Source organism: Amyelois transitella, chromosome 20 (genome assembly GCF_032362555.1).
Source record: "Amyelois transitella isolate CPQ chromosome 20, ilAmyTran1.1, whole genome shotgun sequence".
In the NCBI taxonomy this organism is placed as follows: Eukaryota; Metazoa; Arthropoda; class Insecta; order Lepidoptera; family Pyralidae; genus Amyelois; species Amyelois transitella.
The window spans coordinates 4,497,411-4,517,318 of record NC_083523.1 but is presented as its reverse complement, the minus strand read 5'-3'; the positions used below and the strand labels follow the sequence as shown (position 1 = coordinate 4,517,318).

Here is a 19,908-nt window from a genome sequence, read left to right as displayed (position 1 = left end):
TATATCCCGTATGATATATGATATGATATGAATATGTATATTTCTGTGTATGCTATTTTTTATCTTGGTACTGGCAAAGAAAATGCGACTTTCATGTAACTTATGTATATAAATAATATCGTAGCAAAATTTACCTATTTATCCATATTTATATTAATAGCTCAATCTGAGCGTTTAAAGAAAATAATTCCAAACCCAATGTACTAATTATTAAAGTACCTAATGCACCATATATTTTAAAAACTAATCTTAAAATCAAGTATTACCATGATCTACAAAGGTTATCGAAAAATACATACCTAGTTTTTTATTACTGATATTGAAGTGTAAAGATTAAAAATCAAAGTTGTTTTATTATACAATGTTGATTTAGACCTAAATATAGTGCATCCGTCAGACCTAACAAAAATATATTCGGTCTAAGACATAATTCTACATGGTTGGAAATAGATTTCCTATAGCAAACACAAAAAGAAATTGTAGTAAATTTTTATTGAAATTGGTACACACTAGTAAGAACATTTTCACACGAAACCTTCAGTTTTATATCGTCCATTAATAAAGTTCATCATCATCATCATCATATCGTTGGTTTGGTGAACGCAGATACTCCTATGACCTTTTGCCTTTTGCACGTTTCTTACCCTTCTTACTTACTCTGCCTTTCTTCACTTCTGGCTGTGATTTCACATTTCGCATCATCATGCTCTTAAATGTATAGAAACCATCGTCTTTAGCATTACTTCTCCTGGTCCTCGGTATCACGTCATAAGACACTGAAGGTTTGACATCTTTCTTCGCAATATCCTCAATTAGCTGATTGGCTCTTATTTTTTCTTTCTTTTGACCCTTCTCCTTGGACAAGAACCCCCGCATTATCTCGTCATAAGACACAGACGGTTTTACGTCTTTCTTTGTTTCATCCTCATTTTGATGATTGGATTTTCTTTTTTCTTTTTCCTTACCCTTTTCTTTTGCCATTACTCCTATCGTAGGTGTTCAGAAACGCAATAAATTGCTAAATATTCATCATACATAGCCCACTAGTTCTACTAATTTAGTTTGTCAGTGTCAGCGATTTGGTGACATTACTATAATTTAAATTTAGTTGGCTGCATTTCCATACCTTTATGGATAGATCAGGTTTTATGCGAAAGTCCGCTGTGAACATATTAACACTAAAAATCGGCTGAGATGAAACGTTAAGTACCTATTTTAGAAGAATTTCCCTCTAACAACTCGCACATGGTAATCGCATGGCGTCCTCTCTGGACCGATCCGTTTCGGAGATGAATTAGTGCCAGAATGCTAAATTTCTGCCAAAAACAAAATGTAAATCTTTTGAATAGCCCGTTTTACATTCCGTTTTATGTTGGAGTAAACTTTTGTTTTGCAGACGTACTTTGTGCCAGTTTCCAGGTTTATTTGAATTAGAAAGGAGCAGCCGGCACTTAAGCGACCCGTGGTTCAAGCCCGAGGTATCATAAACTGTGAACACTACTCATAAAACTGCACTACGAATATTATGGCCAGTAACGTTTTATTTTTACTTTGAAAGGATAATGGCTGTAAAACGCTGACCTTTACTATTTTAGTTGTTTGGGTTCGGTTACTCCCTACTAAAAGTTGAAAGGCGAGGCACGAGTCCAAATATTATACCAATTTTATTACTATTGTTTTAATAGCTTTTGCTTTGACCGCGGTTTTCTAAATATTTATTTGGAGACAACTATTACTGACTTGAAAAGGTGTTTTTTATTCTTAAAATAATGGTGGCTCCTTAAACATAAACCAAACTTTAATGTTAAGTACAGTGGACACAAAAACTTAAAAATGTATATTACAAAGTGGTATCAGTTGATCGCTCGATTAGTATGGGCTGACAGTTGCAATTTTTGTATCTTTGTTTAAATTTTGTAACTGTTTTGGTTAGTCAAAATTTTATTATTAGAAAACCTCGTTTAAAGCAATGAGTTTTTGAAATATACAAGTAAAATAAGATTTTACGGCATATGAACCTTCATTTATATCACATCTGTCGAGCTGGGATACGAAATACAAAGTGCTGAAAATACAGAATAGATAGAAAGAAAGAAATAAGGGTCGTTCGTACGCGAGACGCGGTCGATGTAATCTACGGCACAGTATTCAGTATTTCTGAATTGTTCACAAAACTTTTGATTGTGTAACTCGAATAGGACTTTTGTTAGAAAATTATATCTTTTAACAAAGTTTCACTATATCTACAGAATATCCTCCGAGACATTCGCAGGTATGTAATATGATAGCTTTATATATCAGGGTAGGGTATTATAAATAGATACAAATAGTGTTAGTAAGTTAAATCAATCTATCAAAACAATTATTTCATATGTATCACGTGGTTGGAAATACCAAATTGATTTATTTGCTTTATAAGTATGTGTACTTCGTAAGTAATGGTGTGCTATATAGATTTATATACTTTAGGTACGTATACTTAACATCAAGTAACGACGGAACTATGCGTGTCAGAAAACTATAACCAGCGTCGCATTGATCCATTTTGAAACAAAACAACAGTTCAAAGTAACGAATGTGTAGAACTTGAACGTATTTTTGAACGATAAAAAAACAAATCAAGTTTTTGAAATTTTCTTAATTCCTTACCAACCCATGCAAATCTTAGGTTTTATGTATATTATTTATACAAAAAAACAAGAAACTTAAATAAAAATGTATTTTTTTTAACATTTAAAAAGTAAAAGCAACAAAAATAAATTCCAAGTAAGAAATATTAAAAAGTCAATTAATTTCATTAAATGACAGGGTAAGTACCAAAAATTTGAATTATTTTCATGATATTGATATGAGGTAAGTACTCCTTATGGCAAAATGCGAGTGCTGATATAATAATACAGAAAAAATTAAGAGCGAAGAAGGCTCACTTTTGTGACTCTTTGTTCTAATAATAGGCACGGCGACGATTGCTTCAGTCCCGCTTGACTCAAATAGCGTATCGATTCGGGCCAAACTGGACGAATTACATCATTACAACGTGTAAAGACTGAATTATTAAATAACATGTGTTTTCATGGTTTACTTAACACTGTGTGAGTAATATATAATAATCACAGCTGTGATAAAAGCTGTAATCACAAATAATAATGTATCGTACCCGTAAATAATAACGTATCGAGATATAGGTATCCCCGATTCAACTTTTTTATTTATTTTCAACTTCTTTATTGAATATTTGCTTCCAACTTCCTGTTGAATTCGCGAGTCGAGTGTGACAACAAAAACAATTGAACAAAATATTAAAACTTTTTAATCCCCAATCCCAAACCGTAGCAGCGCAGTAGGTACTACAGCACCAACAAAAACCTGATATAACACTGATATATAATACTATGAAATACCAATTCCAACCAAACCAATTCCACAGCACACAATGATAAATTTTCTTTTATACTATGTTTCATTTAAAAAAGTAAAGCGACGATTTGAGTAGTATATGTAGTTGTAGCAAGCTTTTTAATGTAATCTTTGCGAGAAAGATGAAAATATAGTTGTGTTGTGTTGTGTGTGGTTATCCCAGAACGCACGCCGGAATGAAATAAGGTTACTGTACTTGTAGTGTGGATGGATGTTTGGCTGATAACTTGTGAATAATATATGGCAATTAAAGAATAATATTTCCTGGGTATTAACGCCACGTAAAGAAAAAAATATTTATTCTAGTTATCGCCCGCAGCTCTGTCCTTACTAGAAGTATTCAGTCCTTTTCTGTACTCCGGTTCAGTGGGTTAGCTGCGAATGTATGTATATGTTACCTGAAGTAACAAGAACTGAAAGTTCATAAATTTCTTAGGAATATATAAACTTTCGTAGGATTCTTAACGTGAGCTGAATTTGTTATTTTACGGATGATTTATGTTTGGAAATATAATATGGTGACAGCTTAATCATTATCTGTTTAGTTTTTCTTTAAATCTGGCATAAGTCGTGCCGAATTCATCTCCCCGGGAAGACTTCCCGTATCGGCACTTGACCACAATACAGGTGTGGATAAATTGGGTAATTTCACAAAGATTTTATAATCTGCGCGGAAAAAAAACAGCCGGCATAAGTAGAAATAGAACCAACCAATAAAGTTGAGTTTTAAGAAGAGTGTGTATCCTCAGACAGCTTCAATTAATGATTTGGATAATCCCCTTAACATATGAACATTTCCGAAAGTAGGATAGGTACCTTTATTGTAAAACGAAGTACCTACGTAAGTACTTTGAAGAGAAGCACGAAAGCAGAATAAATGCAGTGGAAATGAGAGCGTTAAGGAGTATGTTGGGTGTGAAATTGAGTGACCGGATAAGGAACAGCGTGATAAGGGAATGTTGTGATGTGAAAGAAGATGTAGTTACAGGAATAGAAAAGGGTATGTTGAGATGGTTCGGTCATGTGGAGAGGATGAATGAAAACAGGTTGACTAAGCAGATATACAAGGAGAGTGTGGAGGGAAAGGTCGGGGTGGGAAGACCTAGACGAACATATCTTGATCAAATTAAGGACGTCCTGGTGAAGGGTCAGGTCAAAAGTGCCCGAAACCGCCGAGCTTGCATGAAGAGAGTTATGAATGTGGATGAAGCAAAGGAAGTATGCAGGGATCGTGGCAAGTGGAAAGAGGTAGTCTCTGCCTACCCCTCCGGGAAAGAGGCGTGAGTTTATGTATGTATGTATGTACTTTGAAGAGGTTTTCGCGTGCCGTGATGCCGTCAACGAGGCGATAGAGGAAGTAAATTGTGTGCGCTAACCCCTTTGTTATTAGGGCTACGATAGTGGCTATCAATAGATTATCGATATCGATAGCCGTCCAGTTAAATGTGGCATTTGATTCTTCAGAGCTTTGGTCCTGTCTAATCCGTAAGGAATTAAGGCGTGATATGTGTGTTTTAGCAATATGCTTCGGAGGACTTTTATTTGGAAATAAAAGCGATGTTAGTATATACATCGCAGTACGTCCAAAAAATTTTAAAACAAGCTAGTAGATTTGTATACTATTTATATGTTTAGATTTCCCAAAAAATCGTAATTAAATGTTCATACCTATTAATTTAGATTAACGAGTATAATTTAATCATTCTGTAAAATAAATTGGTGGCGATTATCGATGACATATTTCACAACACTATATTATTTGACGAATGAGTTATAGGCATCCCGCTTTTAGGAATTAACGTATGATTCAAACTTCCAACGAGTTGAAATTGAAATTTCAGCGAATTATTTTCGATATTCCATAGTGTAATAGTGAAGTTTTTATGAACAAATATTGGGTACACTTTGTTGCACTATGTAAATGTGTTTTTAGGGAAAGTTTAAGTACATTCAGATAGTAGCACAGAGGAAAATAATCCTCAATGGTGCATATCTCTCACATATTCGTACAGTGAAAAGATCACAATTACCTGGTCTTGTTTTTATAATACGCAATATTTATACGGTTATTGCGGTTAGTCGGGTAAATGCAGCGAAGTACAATATATTTGACACTCCTAAATTCCCTTATTAAAACAATTTTTAATATGATCCAATATGGGTAAGGTTCCCCTGTCAATATTGCAGAGGTCGGACGGGTCGCATAAATATATTAAAGGAGGCGGCCTCCTCTTCACAAGAATTACACCAGAAATAATTTTTTTTCGTAGATGATTTGTTAAATTCAATACCTTATGATTTTTCAGACATAGACCAATTTTCTAATTCTTAGGAAACTACAAAAAAAAAAAAATATCCATAGCAAGTTGTATCATAGCGATACGATAGTTTCAACATGTACTTCTTGATTTATATATAAATTAATATAAATACCTATATATGGGTCAAATTACACAGATTGAGTTAGCCTCGAAGTAAGTTTGAGACTTGTGTTACGAGATTCTAACTTAACGAAACTATATTTTATAATAAAAACTTATATAGTTAAACATCCAAAACCCAGGCCGATCAGAAAAAGTTATTTTTTCATCATACCCTGGATTCGAACCCGGGAACTCTGGTGTCACAGACAAGCGTACTACCGCGGCGCCATAGAGGCCGTCAAATAGATAAGTACTCACTCCAAACATGCACACTCCACCCACGGTTCTTCTCCTCGTCGCTGTTTCCTGCCTGCATCTGCGCCTCTCCCGCTTCAGCCTCGGGCAGTGTCCTCCACCTCTTTAGCAACTCCTTGGTTTTGTCCTTTGTCTTATCACATGCCTGTTTCCAGTTCGTGAAGTACTTGCGAGAGACTTTTGGACTTGTGAGGGAACCGGCTTTGGAGTCTTGTCTGTGGAGAAATAGAAACATTTGTATAATAGTCAAGTAAAATTTAGCTAGGGGAATATGATGTGGGTTTGTAATGGATCAAACATTAAGAGTGGAAGTAGATCGCAAGAAGTAATTTGCCATTCGCAAATTCTAAAGAGCAGTTGTTCTCAATACAAGTTAGTTCTATTTGCAGCTTTTAACTAGGACTCTTGCGGGGATTTAAACGGAATGCCTTCATAATCATTTATTATCATACGAGTATATATGTACTATGTCCAAACTCCTTCTAAGTGGTTGTCGTCTGTGAGAGAGATTTATCAGCCGGGTAACTTTCGCTTCTATTTATGTATATTAGCTTTATATAGGTAATTTTAAAATTGTGGATGTGTGTCAACATTTTTATTCGAGCAATAGCACAAAAAGTTTTTCCCGGCTTTGCAATCAGATTCTGCTATTCGTTTTTTGCCCGGTTTCAGTGATTTTGTTGCATGGGCAGAATCGTGACGTTTCTCTTCGGTAGTGTTTCGCCTGCGTATTTTCTCATTGCAGTGATAAACAAAATAAAACAATGCAATTTCAATAACAAGAAAGCAGGTGTATGTTTCGAGTCCGACCGCCATCCATATCCCTTAAAACTTAATTTGCGCGATTTAGGATTTCAGGTTCTGAGGCGGGAAGATTTCGCCAGGTTTTCAGTTACGTCAGACGTATCCTGACAACACATACGTCATAATATCGTCATTATTTATTGTTTTCACCTTTGTTGATTTTCCGTATTAATGTATTTTCTTCTAAAAAGAGAGGCAGTTGCAATCACTATCAACGACTGATTCTATGATCAAGGAAGTGTTTGCAGAAGTGGTGTACAATAGTACCTAACTAAGTATTCTTCAAATGCAAGGTTTAATTGTATTTTGTTTTATAAACAGCATATAAAAATATAGAGATTTTATTTACTGTAATAAAAAAGAAGCTTAGATCTCCCCTGCAATATGACTGAATGAGGTAATGGAATGCAACGAGGAACGTTTGTACGGTTTACAAAAGGGTACTTGCATTCGCATCGAGTAAGGTACCAATCCATCGTCGAATTTGCATGTCATCTATATCTATACTTATAATAAATCTGTAGAGAGGTCAATTCTGTACATGGAATATATTTTCAAAATAACTATCAGGGGGTGATTAGTGATTGATACTGATGCCAAAAATGCAATTAGTAAAATTTTTGTCTGTCTGTCTGTCTGTCTGTCTGTCTGTCTGTCTGTCTGTATGTTCTTTATAGAAACAAAAACTACTTGACGGATTTTAACGAAACTTGGTACAGTTATTCTTCATACTCCTGAGCAGGTTATAGTATACTTTTTATTACGCTACAATCACTAGGAGAAGAGCAGTGAAAGGAAATGTTGGGAAAACGGGAGAAGTTACTTGATTTTTTAAGCTTCCGTCGCGTGTGCAGCCTTAATGATTAAAGATACAGCAAACCATGTATAACGGAAACATACTACATAAAATTATTAAAAAAATATCCCAAGACAGCATCAGTCTATCTTTTATGGTTGACTCACAATGACACGTGTAATGCCTAATAGTTTAGCAGTTCGGAGATTTCTGATTATATTTCTTTACTCTGATGTTTATAATACCAATAACACTCACAGTCATTCGTAATTCTTAAAAGTTTATATAAGTACCTATTCAATAAAAAAAGAATCATCGAAATCGGTATAGAAACACCAAACTTATACATGAAATAAAATACCCTAACAAGCCATCGCGCGTAAATACTGAATCATGCTATAAGGAATTTTTTTGCGTAACGGTTGCCGCGCTCGACGCGGCTAGCGGAGGCAGGGTAGAAAAGGGGCGGGAGGCGAACGCAAGCTTCATGACCAAGGCAGCCAGGGGGAGACTTCACGTAGTTCTCTCCTCCAGCCTCCCCCTGAGGACGAAGCTCGGGATCTACCAAACGTACGTCAGATCCCGCCTCACGTACGCGGCCCTGGCGTGGTACGCATTCTGCTCTGAGACCAACAGGAGAAGACTCAGAGCCCAAGAGAACCAAAGTCTCAGAGCAGTCGTCGGAGCCCCGCGCTACGTGAGGAACTCGACGATGCTCAGGGACTTGAAGTGAGAGAACCTAGATATTCGAGAGGACAGACGCGTCATCACACAGCCACCTGCGCGGCATCGCGCCGCTCCACTCCGCTCCCTCCGGGCCGTCGGGTGAAACCCTCCCCTCGCTGCCTTGCGGCTGATGTCAATCAGTGACGACGCCGCCGCTGATGGGAACTCCCAGTGTATGAAGACGTGAAGACCCAGGCCGTCACGGCCGCCCCATCGACCTGCCTACAGTCGTAGGCAGCGATGATGCCATTGAAGAGGGCCAAAAGCCCTGACCAATCTACTCCGACTCCCTAAGGGAGTATAGGAAGACCCGACGACGGCAAGACAGTATTGCACAGGCGTTTCAACTTTATTTTCATATCTTTTTCTTTTGTAAGTTGTAGGTACATATTTCTTTTTATAATTCTATTAGAATATTTTTTTAGTTTAAATAGGCACCTAGATTTATCTATACTAATATTATAAAACTGAAGAGTTTGTTTGTTTTTTTTTTATGTGCTAATCTCAAGAACTACTGGTTCGATTTGAAAGATTATTTTTGTATTGAATAGACCATTTATCGAGGAAGGCTTTAGGCTATATAACGTCTAGATGCAACTATTAAACTATTAGGAGCGAAGAAATAATGGAAAATGTGAAAAAATCGTGGAAGGAGCATCCTTGAGGGCTTCAATGATGCCCAAAATAACTATTCCACGCGGACGAAGTCGCAGGCACAGCTAGTTTCAAAATATAAATGAAAATGTAAAATGTTCTTTTTGAACTAGACTACTTTGACTTGACTCTTTTCCCTTATTCCTGAAATAGATTCTATAGCATATTTCACTATAAATAGTAAAAAGATATAAAGGATAGGTAGAAAGTAGTGAAGCAAGCAGTAGTTATTGATAAATTAACCAAAAATTATGTCCAATAGATTTCATTAATTTTTCTGATCTCCAGACTTTACCCATTAAAGTAAAGGGTGGTTACCTCTGTATAATTTTCGAAGTCATAATACCTACATGTATATTTTTTTAATACTCAGTCGTTTCTTTAATATATTAGTTATTTTGTATTAGTTATTTTACATGAGTAGCTATGGAATTACAGCTTATCATTTGCATTGAGCATTACTAAGATTCAGTGATTCTGTGACTAATGTAGCTCTGAATTTGCTTTGCTTTCCTGTCTGAAACGAAACTAGTCGGAAAAATATTTAATAAAATATAGGTAATGAGATATTAAAAATAAAGTAAGTTTCTTTAGAAAAGTTGCTATTCTGTCAACTATAGGAAGATTTGCTACGAAAAATTTTGTAGTTTGAAAGCAGGTTAACTAAGCTTATTGCAAGGCAATGAGAACGTCGCAAGATAAAGGCGAAGGGGAAAGCCAAGACGAATGTTTATACCTTGATCTTGTCGGGGAAGTTCTTGTAAAAGATATGATATGAGAACCTTATACAGATCAACGTGGATGGAGCTTAATATATCTTTCCACATGCGCCGCACGATTCTAATATAATTACTACTGGGATCGTGTGCAAGTGGAAAGATGTAGTCTCCGCCTAACCCTCCGGAAGAGTGGCTTCAGAGGTTACAACCTCACCTCTCTGGATAGGAGCCAGTGGTGTGTCTTTGATCATGATACTCGAATAAGAAGTAAAAATAGCGTAATCGCAATAAAATATTAGAACCGCACTCTCTGCGCTTCATCAACTTGATAAAACCGACGTGCCTCAAACAAAGTTGCTTAACTTATTACGAGCTATAAATTACCAGTCGGCATCAATCGATCATCCACTGAGTGATGGATTTGCGTCGATTTCATTCTGACATAATTACTCGCAGTCAGTAAGTGCTGGCCGATAGTATTATGGTAAGTCTGTTATTGTTTGTTTTTTAAAGAGGAATTGAGCTTTTTAATTGCGCTCAAAATATACCCCGAATATATTGTACATTTTTGGCGAATGCCTACTTACATCATTCAAATTTTTACGAGACTACATTTTTGGATATTTCACTTAGAGCAACGATATATTCGGGAAATTATTTTATTCCGTGCGTACTTATTGATGTCAATTTAAAAAGAAAATATGAAAGCAAAGCATGCTGTCGGGGTCGGATTTTTCCCTGTGCCTCCCTCCCATCATGCTTGTTTACTAGGCCAACATAACTGTTCAATCACCATCGCTTTAGGTGAAACGATGAAAAGGTTTATGAATGTCGATAAAGCAAAAGAAGTTTGCAAGAATCGTGGGCGAGTAGGAATATGTTGTCCTCTGGGTAAAAGAGGTGTGATTATCTGTGTGTAAACATTTCATTATTTACCTTTCAAACGTATCCTTGGAACTGTCACTAGCCTTCGAAAGTCGCCTTTCTTTCCTGGACCCGTCGTCACTCGGCGACTTTTCTGGCGGTAGTTTGAGCTCCTTCTCCGACCTGCTGCTGGAGCGGGAGTTCTTCCCGTCCTCGGCCTTCAGCACCGGCTTGACTGGCGACAGGCTGCCGGGCTTCTCATTCTTCTTCACCTCCATACTGCGCGGACCATCGTTGAAGATTTACTGGAAAGAAGGATGATGGTGAAAATGAGGCGATTGTGAAAATGCAATTTAGAATTTCAGGGCGGTATGCATGAAAACTGTTGGTTCAGAATTGAAATAGCAATCCTGGTGGTTCGAAAGCAATTATAAAGTGCTCCTAGCATATTTTATCCAAGTACCAATTCTTTTCAAAAACAAACTTATAAAATATAATATAAAAGAATGTAATAGTTAAGAAATGTAGGTGTAGCTCTACTTTTAGAGGAAAATAAAAAATGTTTTGTTTTGGTGTAATACTTGGGACGCCATAATATTTTAGTACTACCTACCATCATAATTACAAATTTATTTTCTCAAAATATGGCAAATAATGCATACGAAATACTAAGGATTAAAAAAATATGATCATAGTTCGGGAGTTGTCAAATAAGTTTGTAATATCCATTTCTTCGCTTACCCAACAGGCATATTCCTGCGAGAATTCCAGCCAGCACTGGAACATGCCATTTGTGCTTAATAAAATAATACGAGTGGCAAATTGTTGCTGAATTATTGATAGAAGTGTTGGTTAGCGGTCCGCCAGGGATCGCTGTTGGCTCTATCCTCTAGATTGCATACTACTGGATATTGTTTGACATTCTAAATTATATGTTTGGGCTGAAAGTGACTTTTCGGCATGGATTTTTTATAGTAGTATTATAATGAAGGTAAAATTTTGAGGTGCCTGCTTTTGTTAACAATTCAGAAGTGAGATGGTCATGCTCAGTTTAATAGATTTAACGCGGAATTATTGTCGGACTCATATTTGACCTCTACCTAAAGTTTATTCCTTGATAACAGGAGAACTCAGATGAAATCATGGTGGTAGTATTGGTGGCTTTTCAAGAATGTATTTTATATAAAGCGAATAATCTCGCAATATTTGCTGGAGAACCTTACCCATATTGGATTGTGGTCAAGACCGTGCTCAGGAAATAAACTAACTGAAAAATACATATAATCGTCTTTATTTCTTATGGTGTTAACAGAGACAACAATCTTGAAATGATTGCAAGGCCACGTTCAGCTGTATGACTCAATGATGGAATTGAACTAAATAAAATTTAAAGTAACTGTCATCTTATTAATACTTTAAAAAATATTAGTTAAGTATCATCTTGTTCCATGTGTTAGTCAAACCAAACTGCTTTAAAATCTACACATAATTAATACTAAAATAAAATTTTTAAGAGAATTCAATAACCTTAACCTTAAAACTTAATATGTGAAGAATTGAACGGTTCCTTATAAATTGTATCCATAACACCCATCGACAAAGACCCAGTCCAAACATTGTTAGTTTTTGGCATTCAATCAAGAAGTAGCATACTTTCCTTGAATTCGTCGTTCGACTCGTAAGTTTCCGTATTCAGAAAACTTGCAAAGTTTAATAGAAAAACTAACAAAGCATACAAAACTCTGAGTGTTGCTGAAGGTATTTCCGTGCTTGTTTCGCAAGTTTTTCGCCGAGTTCTGTGTAAAATTATATTTATTCTGAATTGTTTATCATCTATCGATCTATATATCTTTCATATATGCCAATGTCATCATCATTTCTTCATGTCATTTGGTATACAGAGCGTCAGTTTGATGAACATTGAAGCAGTATTTTTTGGTAGGACAGAATTGTAGTTACCTTATCATTTTTTCAATATCAAAATTTTTACTTGTGGTAAAATTAGCTAGGGATTTGAATCTATTATAAGTTCAGGTGTCAATAATTTCATGATACCAGATTTGCCAACCGTTACAGTTATTGTGTAGATATTATCTAATAATATTATCATCATTAGATTTACACAAGGAATTAAACTTAATGTCACAGTGATAATGTTGGTTACACTTAATACACATACATGTATACAAAAATCACGCCTTTTTCCCGGAGGGATAGGTAGAGACTACATCTTTCCACTTGCCACAATCTCTGCATATTTCTTTCGCTTCATCCACATTCATAACTCTTCATGCAAGCTCGGCGGTTTCGGGTACTTTTGACATTACCCTTTGCCAGGACATCCTTGTTTTGATCAAGATATGTTCGTCTAGGTCTTCCCACCCCGACCTTTCCCTCCACACTCTCCATGTATATCTGCTTAGTCAACCTGTTTTCATTCATCCTCTCCACATGACCGAACCATCTCATCATACCCTTTTCTATTCCTGTAACTACATCTTATTTCACATCACAACATTCCCTTATGCTCCTTATCCGGTCACTCAATTTCACACCGATCATACTCCTCAACGCTCTTATTTCCATCGCATTTATTCTGCTTTCGTGCTTCTTTTGCCACACCCAACTTTTACTCTCATACATTTATGTCGAGACCAACACGCCCCTATGCACAGTCAGGCGAGCCTTTTTGGATAGTTTCTGACTGCTCATAAAGCTCCATGTTCCTCGCGTTCACTCTCCTTTCAATATCACTATCACACTTTACCATCTGACTCAACTTTGAGCGTAGATATACAAACTCTTTCACTTATTCAAATTTACTTTTTCCACTTCATATATTTTATGATTTATATACCGCTGGGATGAATTTACAAATACTGAAATTGAATTTAATTAAGTAATCTCTGCTGATGGCAATTCATTGTTACGTACATTTGAAGACTTTAAAACATATTTGCAGTTAAGTTTACTTTTACTGTATCAACAATCTCAATATGGTTACTATATTTAGGTACATCATTTTTGTATCTGTGTGTACCGTACAAAAAAATTGTTTGATGACATAAAAAAATAAATATTTGACGATATGGCTACCGCAAAATTATTAGCTTCTTTAGCTCTGAAGAAGAGATAAAACAATTTTCAGGTAAAATATACGTTTTTACTTATAAAGTATTTACTCCTTAAAAACCGACCCTCATAACTACGAGTAAGACGAGATAACCTTTAGCCTATGAAAATACAACTCAACTAGTCTTAAGTTAAAGTCCAACTTTGAAATAACTGAGTTAACCGGCCATTCACTATTTAGACTGATGGTTTCCCTCGGGCAAGAAGTTAGTCGAAATCCAATATTTAACTGCTTCGTTGATATTTCGTTTGAGTTACCGCTTAGTTAGTACATTTGATGGAATTAACGGTTGTGCTCCAACTACAAACTTGTCTGTATAAAGTTAAGGATGTTCCGGATATCTTTATCCAAATCGATATCCATATCAGTATTTTTGAATACGAGAAAATCTGTGTTTATGGAAGATACTCGCAGCAGTTATATATCCGCGGTTATCAGAGGGTAAAGAAAAGTCAGTCTTGATAATATCCTCTCTGAAGAGGACCCAGTATGCACCTGCGTTTACGACCCTGTGCTGGGTAAGTTAGTCAGAAGAATAAAGGTAAAATATTTATTTACTTTTTGAGCGGATATTTAATTTTTAGTAAAAGTGTTTTGTTTTTAAATATCTTCTTTGGCGATGGGCTAGCAACCTGTCACTATACTATGAATCTGAATCTCAATTCTACCATTAAGCCAGACAGCTGAACGTGGCCGTGACAAGATACAGACGTAATTATATTTATGTACATATGTATCATCATTTTTCATTTCTCAAAGTAGCGTCCACTATGGCAGTCATTTGCGCTGACGACGTTTCAGAAAGAGTGGGTTAGATCCATATCAAAATTCGAAATCTAACTATATCTACCCTTACTCAGATTCAAATACAACATCGTAAGTGATACGAGCTATGACTGCATTTGTATTGACTTTAGTATTCTATTCGTCACAACTACGGCAATCGATAGAGTGCACACGCGAGCGACGTTAACCTCATTATCCTGCTATTATTTACTGTCTGCCCTACATTTGGTATTGACAAAAAAATTTCTTACAAATTATTAAAGATGTAAGCATGTAAAATTTTTGATTTCTAAATCTCATAACTGACTTGTTACTGGTTTTGTTGTCTGGAAACAATAAGAAATCTTAAAAGAAGTTCGACTTCGATTGAAAGTTGCAATAGACTAACTATGATGTCTGTCACAAAAAATATTATTTGCATCTTTAAATGACCCCAAACTAGATCGTTAAATCAATAGTTGGAGATCGACTTCAAGATCGCAAAGATTATAATATATTGTAGTACTGTTTGGAAGAATTTTTTTATATAAACAACGCAGGTTTTAGCGCGCACATATATTTTTTTGTCGACGTTTCAATTCCGTTTACACCGGTGTTAATCTCAAAATAACAATGTTTAAAAAAAAATAAAAGAAATAAATATTCATATCATCTGGATACTATCATAAAACAACACTAAGCAAATATCTTCAAGTTTTGAGCCCAACCTTCGACCTTTTCGACCTTTTCTCGCCAATGACCATAATAGATTTTGGATAAAGAAAATGGATACCCTAGTTGTTTTATCGGAGCTGCTGAAATATGGCTCCAATCTAAAACAGAAAATCCATTGCAGAAATGAAGATATATTAAAAAGTAACTCAGATAAAGAAATTAAATTTTTAGACTTAGGTATTTTGGTTACAGAGTGCCGTAATAAATGTATGGGAGATCAGAAGAGATAAACTACTAGAAGAGATAACTTACTAATATCACAGATTTATTACTTAATATCGACTGGTTTATACAAATGCCGACATAAAAAACTGTCACTCGAACTTTCGTCCATATCTGACATCTAGAGTAATAGGCTATATTGCTAGCCCACCACCTAAAAGAAGAATCCAAAGTTTTTACAAGGGCTCTCACAAATAAGTCAATAAACCAATAGGTCTACTGGTTAATTTGAAATCTCGGTAAATATCCAGGTAAGAATAAAGATAAGAATGAACTTTTTTATTAAAAATGGCACCCACTTAGTAGAAGAGGTAAATGCGAGCTCAAAAAGTCTTACTTATAAAAATTACACATTTGTCCAGCGTTAGTCATAACTTGTTTGTTGTTTTGCAGCAAACTTTCATTATTTTTAATGCAGTACGTGTGGAGAGAGCAAATTTTAATTAAGCCAAGAATTCTCAACACGTAGGGAATACAGGCTGTTTCAAAAAGATAACCTCTTTTATCGTATGAGACTGCAACATTCCCGGGTAAGGTATTTGAGTTTGCTACATTCCTCTCTGAAAGTAAATAAATAAATATATAGCACGTGTTTAGTCAATATAATAAGGCTTTAATGTGTTATCCGGGGTTTATAACTTTTGCTTCTACATAGTAACGGATAACATACATACATACATAAAATCACGCCTCTTTCCCGGAGGGGTAGGCAGAGACTACCTCTTTCCACTTGCCACGATCTCTGCATACTTCTTTCGCTTCGTCCACATTCATAACTCTCTTCATACAAGCTCGGCGGTTTCGGGTACTTTTGACCTGACCCTTTACCAGGACGTCCTTAATTTGATCAAGATACGTTCGTCTAGGTCTTCCCACTCCGACCTTTCCCTCCACACTCTCCTTGTATATCTGCTTAGTCAACCTGCTTTCATTCATCCTCTCCACATGACCGAACCATCTTAACATACCCTTTTCTATTCCTGTAACTACATCTTCTTTCACATCACAACATTCCCTTATCACGCTGTTCCTTATCCTGTCACTCAATTTCACACCCATCATACTCCTTAACGCTCTCATTTCCACTGCATTTATTCTGCTTTCATGCTTCTTTTGCCATACCCAACTTTCACTCCCATACATTAATGTCGGGACCAACACGCCCCTGTGCACAGCCAGTCGAGCCTTTTTGGATAGTTTCTGACTGCTCATAAAGGCATGCAAAGCTCCATTCACCATGTTCCCCGCGTTCACTCTCCTTTCAATATCACTATCATACTTGCCATCTGATGTAAACTTTGATCCTAGATATACAAACTCTTTCACTTGCTCCACTTTTTCTCCTCCAATCAAAATATTACATGCTGTCATTTCTTTCTCCATTTCAAAAACCAGTGTTTTAGTTTTACTTACGTTCACTTTCATTCCTTTCTCTTTTAAAGCTTCATGCATACAGTTTACCATCTCCTGTAACTCCTCCGCTGATGACGCCAGTATAACCTGATCGTCGGCATAGAGCAGACATTTGACGAGTAACTCATTCATCCTTAATCCACTTTTAGACTCTTTCAAATCTGTCAAACAGCTATCCATAAATAGGTTGAACAGCCACGGTGACGCAACACATCCTTGCCTAACGCCTTTCTCAATCTTAAACCATTCAGTGTGCGCTCCGTTTATCCTGACACAAGCACTCGAATCCTCATATAAGGATTTCAGTGCTCGTATTAAGAGACTGCTCACCCCATGCATAGAAAGTGCTGACCACAATTCATTCCTCTCAACTCTGTCATAGGCCTTTTCCAGATCTACGAATGTGCAATAGACTTTTTGACTCTTGGCCAAAAACTTTTCGGCTATGCACCGCAAGGAAAAGACCTGATCAGTACATCCCATTCCCTTTCGAAATCCCGCTTGAGCATCCCATATTTTGTCATCAGTTTCATTCCTGACTCTATTAATCAATACCTTAGCATACAATTTGCCGACGACGCTAAGCAGGCTTATACCACGATAATTTTTGCAGTCCAGCTGTGACCCTTTTCCTTTGTAAAGTGGCACGATAACAGCCTTACACCAATCTTTTGGTACTCGGCCGCTTCTCCAACACAAATTGAAAAGGCAGTACAACTGACTAGCTACTACGCCTTTTCCTGCTTTAAGCATCTCGACCGACACTCTATCACACCCAGCAGCCTTTCCCGCTTTCATACTCTTAAGTGCTTCCACAATTTCGAACATTTCAATTTCGCCTTCCATCTCATTCTCTTTTTCTTCGCTATAGCAGAAATCTTTCTTATTTCCTTCCTTTTTTTCAAATAAACTTTCAAAATAGTCCTTCCATATCTTTAGTACACATTCTTCTCCTTTCACAACGCTACCATCCTGGCATCTGATCCTAGTCAGCTCTCTGGTTATAGTATTTCCTCGGGCTGACCTTACGGATTTCCAGAATACTTTCAGATTTGACTGAAAGTCTTCTGATAGCCTTTTATCAAAATCCTCTTTATACTCTTCTTTCTTTCTAATCACAGCTTTCTTAACCAAATCTTTCATTTTCTTATATTCCTTACGTGCTTCATTCACATCTTCATCTATAACCTCTTGCATTCTTAAGTTAGCTTTTGCTGCTAACAAATCCAGCCATGCTTTCTTCTTTAATCGCACAAGTTCTTGCACATCTTTACTCATCCACGCATTTTTGTGATTTTTTCCTTTCCTTCTTCTACTTACACCACACACTTCAACAGCTACTTTCACAATTCTTTCTTTAAATTCCTTCCATCCATCTTCAATATCGCTCATTTCCTCTAAATCTTCAAATTCATCCTTCAGTCTATTAATATACTTCTTACCTACATCCATATCTTGCAAATTTTCTACTTTTACTCTTTCCAAAGCGCTGGTTTGCTCCCTTACCCTGTGCCGCCAGCGATTGAAGATACCCCTTATCCGGGATATCACCAGTAAATGGTCCGAGTCAATGCCAGCACCGCGATATGCACGGGTATCCAGCACTTTGTTCTTCAATCTTTCATCTACAATCACAAAGTCTATCATACTTTTTAAAATACCTTCCACTCTTGTGTAGGTGTGGATCTCTTTATGTTGAAACATTGAGTTCGACACAAAAAGATCCCACTCTAGACAAATTTCTAATACACTTCTTCCATTATCATTCACCTTTTCGTCACCAAACGCACCAAGCACCTTTTCATATCCATCACGCTTTACACCCACCCATCCATTAAAATCACCTAACATAATAATCTTCTCATTTGGCTTGGTAACTTTCAATACTTCTCTTACACTATTCCAGAACTCCTCGTTTTCGCTTTTTGCTGATGTTGTACCCCTCGAACCCACATCCCAAGGTGCATAAACACCTAGAACGAAGATCCGAGTGATTCCAACTTTCAGCCTAATCCATAGAAGACGGAATAACGGATAAAATATTACTTATAAGCGTGCGTTCTCAAAAACTTGTGCTTCAAATTATTTTTCACGTAAACCCATGCCTACAGAGCGCCTACGTCCTAATAACTATCTCTATTCAAAATTCATGAGGCTGTAGAACCACGATAAATTACATTTCGTAATGACTATTTAGTCGAGAGCATTGTCAAGCTGTGTCTGCCATTAGGCACTCTGGTCTTTGTTAATTAACTCTGGAACACCCACGTCATGTTAGCAATTAGACTGGCAGCTGACTGTGCCTAGTCCGTTATATATATTGCGATGACAATATGTAGTTAGTCTATTCTATGGAATTATACACGCCTCTTCCTCGCTTTATATGACAATGTGCTCGTTATTCAAGGAGGTTTTATGTATAGGGGCCAATAATTTAATTCTGGGGTGGTCTCAAAGTAAACAAATAATAGGAAAAATGTCTGTCCATTCATAACTATATAGGCAAATCAGAACATGAAAATTTGAAAGTAGATTTACCATATTTTAATAATCTCCCATTTTGATTTATAAAAATTACAGTAGGGAGATATCCGATTAGAGTAACAAAATACTGTAAAAAGCATGTTAAGCTGCCTTGGATAGCTTTAGCCATATCATTCAGATACAGCTCGGGTGTCGAGGAAAGCTCTTCAGAAAGGCATTACTGTTACGATTATGGCTGCCTCGACTTTTGCTGATATCGAAACGGCTATTCACGACTCACGACCGTGCGAAAGTACGTCATTAGTTTATTAAATCGAAAAAAAAGTTGACAGTTACATAAAGCATTTACAGCATAAAGTTCACCTGTTGTAACAAAATTGTTTGTAAAATAAAGTTAAAATAAATAAATAAAGAATGTCAATCTCAATATCACATATAAAAGAAAATAAACATGGTGCCGGCGATGTTGGGTCGGTAAAATAAATGCTACCTAGCTTG

The 19,908-nt window shown here is 36.4% G+C and overlaps 1 protein-coding gene across 1 annotated transcript in view; it reads right to left on the bottom strand.

Annotated features, from left to right (window-relative positions):
• LOC106131682 (uncharacterized) overlaps window positions 1-19,908 on the bottom strand; it is a 67,750-nt gene that overhangs the window by 21,543 nt on the left and 26,299 nt on the right. The window contains exons 2-3 of the mRNA XM_060949915.1: window positions 10,731-10,963; window positions 6,099-6,310 (exon numbers count right to left, since the gene is read on the bottom strand). Of these exons, the coding sequence (XP_060805898.1) occupies window positions 6,099-6,310; window positions 10,731-10,936 (418 nt within the window). The 5' untranslated portion in view covers window positions 10,937-10,963. The remainder of the gene's footprint in view (window positions 1-6,098; window positions 6,311-10,730; window positions 10,964-19,908) is intronic.